The sequence below is a fragment of the Pygoscelis adeliae genome, unplaced genomic scaffold, assembly GCF_000699105.1.
Source record: "Pygoscelis adeliae isolate BGI_AS28 unplaced genomic scaffold, ASM69910v1 Scaffold105, whole genome shotgun sequence".
NCBI lineage: Eukaryota > Metazoa > Chordata > Aves > Sphenisciformes > Spheniscidae > Pygoscelis > Pygoscelis adeliae.
In genome coordinates, this window is record NW_008824807.1 from 2,236,829 (window position 1) to 2,238,714 (window position 1,886).

General features: G+C 45.0%; 1 protein-coding gene across 1 annotated transcript in view; it reads right to left on the bottom strand.

Annotated features, from left to right (window-relative positions):
• Window positions 1-573, bottom strand: part of MTRF1L (mitochondrial translational release factor 1-like) — a 16,127-nt gene extending 15,554 nt beyond the window's left edge. The window contains 2 exon segments of the mRNA XM_009324160.1: window positions 335-437; window positions 569-573. Coding sequence (XP_009322435.1) covers window positions 335-437; window positions 569-573 — 108 coding nt within the window.
• Window positions 574-1,886: the final 1,313 nt, after the last annotated feature.

A 1,886-nucleotide genomic window follows, 5' to 3' on the forward strand; every position in this document is an offset into this window, starting at 1 on the left:
GGCGAGCGCCGCCTCGTGGCGCCTGGTGCCGCGCGTGCCTCCCTGCGGGCCCCGGGGGGCTCCTGCCGGCACAGGAGATGACGTTTGGGTGTTCTTTTGTTCGTCCTGACCGGAAAAAAGCGCCCCCAAACCTCGCCGAATCCTCCACACCACAAGTTTAAAGCAAGGCTCCGGGGGTGAGAGCCGGCGGGGGTGCGGGGGTTGCCGCCGGGGCGGTGTAGTGCCCTCCTGCGCTGCGGCCAGCCTGCAAGGCTGCTTTCGTGGAAGGGGACCCGGGAAGTTCCAGGTGGGGACTTGGATATCCAGGCCACTCTCACAGGTCCCTTCCTCTCACTCCAGGAGAAACTCTCGGAATTAAAACAGCCCGAGGAGGAGGGGGAAGTTGCAAATACTTGTTGAAGGACACCTCCACAGTAAAAGCGGGTGCAAAATTAAGCCTTTAGAGGAGAAGAAATGCGTTGTCAGGAGAATAAAAAAGGGCAATTGAAAGAGCCTTTACGCCAGAGGTTAGTGGTGAGACTGAAAGCCTACCCGTTCACAAAATACAGATCTGAGTACAGTGTCTTACGTCATCTTATTTAAACTGGAAGGCAGCGAAGATGCAGTCATTTAGTAAATGTGATGTGATGGGTGCTGTGGAATGATCTTGACAAATCCCCTCTGGTATGCAGACAGGGTGGCACAGTAACCTTGTTTTAGATAACATCGTTAATGAGAATCTTGGCTAAACTCAAAACAGTTTGAAGAATATACTTTATTATAAAAATGTGCAACTATCCATAAAACTTTATTAGGCAGTATTTTATATTACAATCGTTGGAGGAGTCGAAGTCGGGTCTTTGCTGTTCTTCTGTCCTTGTTCATGTCTTAACAGAACTAGGTAATCATACTTTACAACTAAATTACGCTGGTGGAATAACAGTAACTTCCATACGATACATTAGTAAATTGTTATTTTCATGAATGTAATATCAAAAGCAAGAGTAATGCTTGCACACCCAAGTAGTTTTGGTAGTCAGAAATGAAAACTTGGAAGTTTTGTTCCATTGTGGAAATCCAAAGGCAATACGGTCAACGTGAGAATTTGTTATTCGGAATATTAAACATTAAAATGAATGGTTGGATAAAAACGTTTTCCTATGATTGTAAATGCACCACTTTGAATAAGCAAAATGCACTGTAGCAATAATTTATAAGTAAAATCACAGCCGAAGAGCTTTGTGGAGAGCATACAGTCTGTGCGGCTAGTCTGGCGCTGACAAACAGCCCAGGCCATTGCTTATGAAATCTCACCCACCCAAAGCTTCCCTTGCACTCACTGCTGCCTGCCCATGAAGCTCCCTGAAGCCTTCTTTCAGAGGCGTAAAGGAAAAATGATCAAATTTATGCTTTTAATAGACCAAGTACTTTGGTGTTCTGTAACAATGAAAGAAATTATGAGCGTCTTAACGGCTGTGTGAAACCTGCTTCTGAGGGAATGACACAGAACTCAGGAAATTTAGAGTAAGGGGTGATTTAATGTAAAGCTTTTGAGAAGAAAAAAAGGTAGTGTGAGTCAATGACTGATGGTCAGCCTTTGAATCACCTGAATTGTGTCCCTGTTTCAAATCGGAAGGATGGATTTCCACAGAGTGAGTGTATGGATAAAGGAAGGGGCAAAATCCGGCTTTTGGTAGAATGTTGAAGTCATATGCAGGCTATGTTTATGTCACCTTTTTTCCCAGCTGATTTTGGCACCATTATTGCTTTGTTCTTTCATCCCACAAACGTCACTTCTACTGCTGGCAGAAGTATTCAGGACTTACGTGAACGGGGCTTATGTTTTGTCACTGCAAACGTACTCAGGGTATTGGTGAACAGGACTGGACCTTTGTCACTGCAGCCAC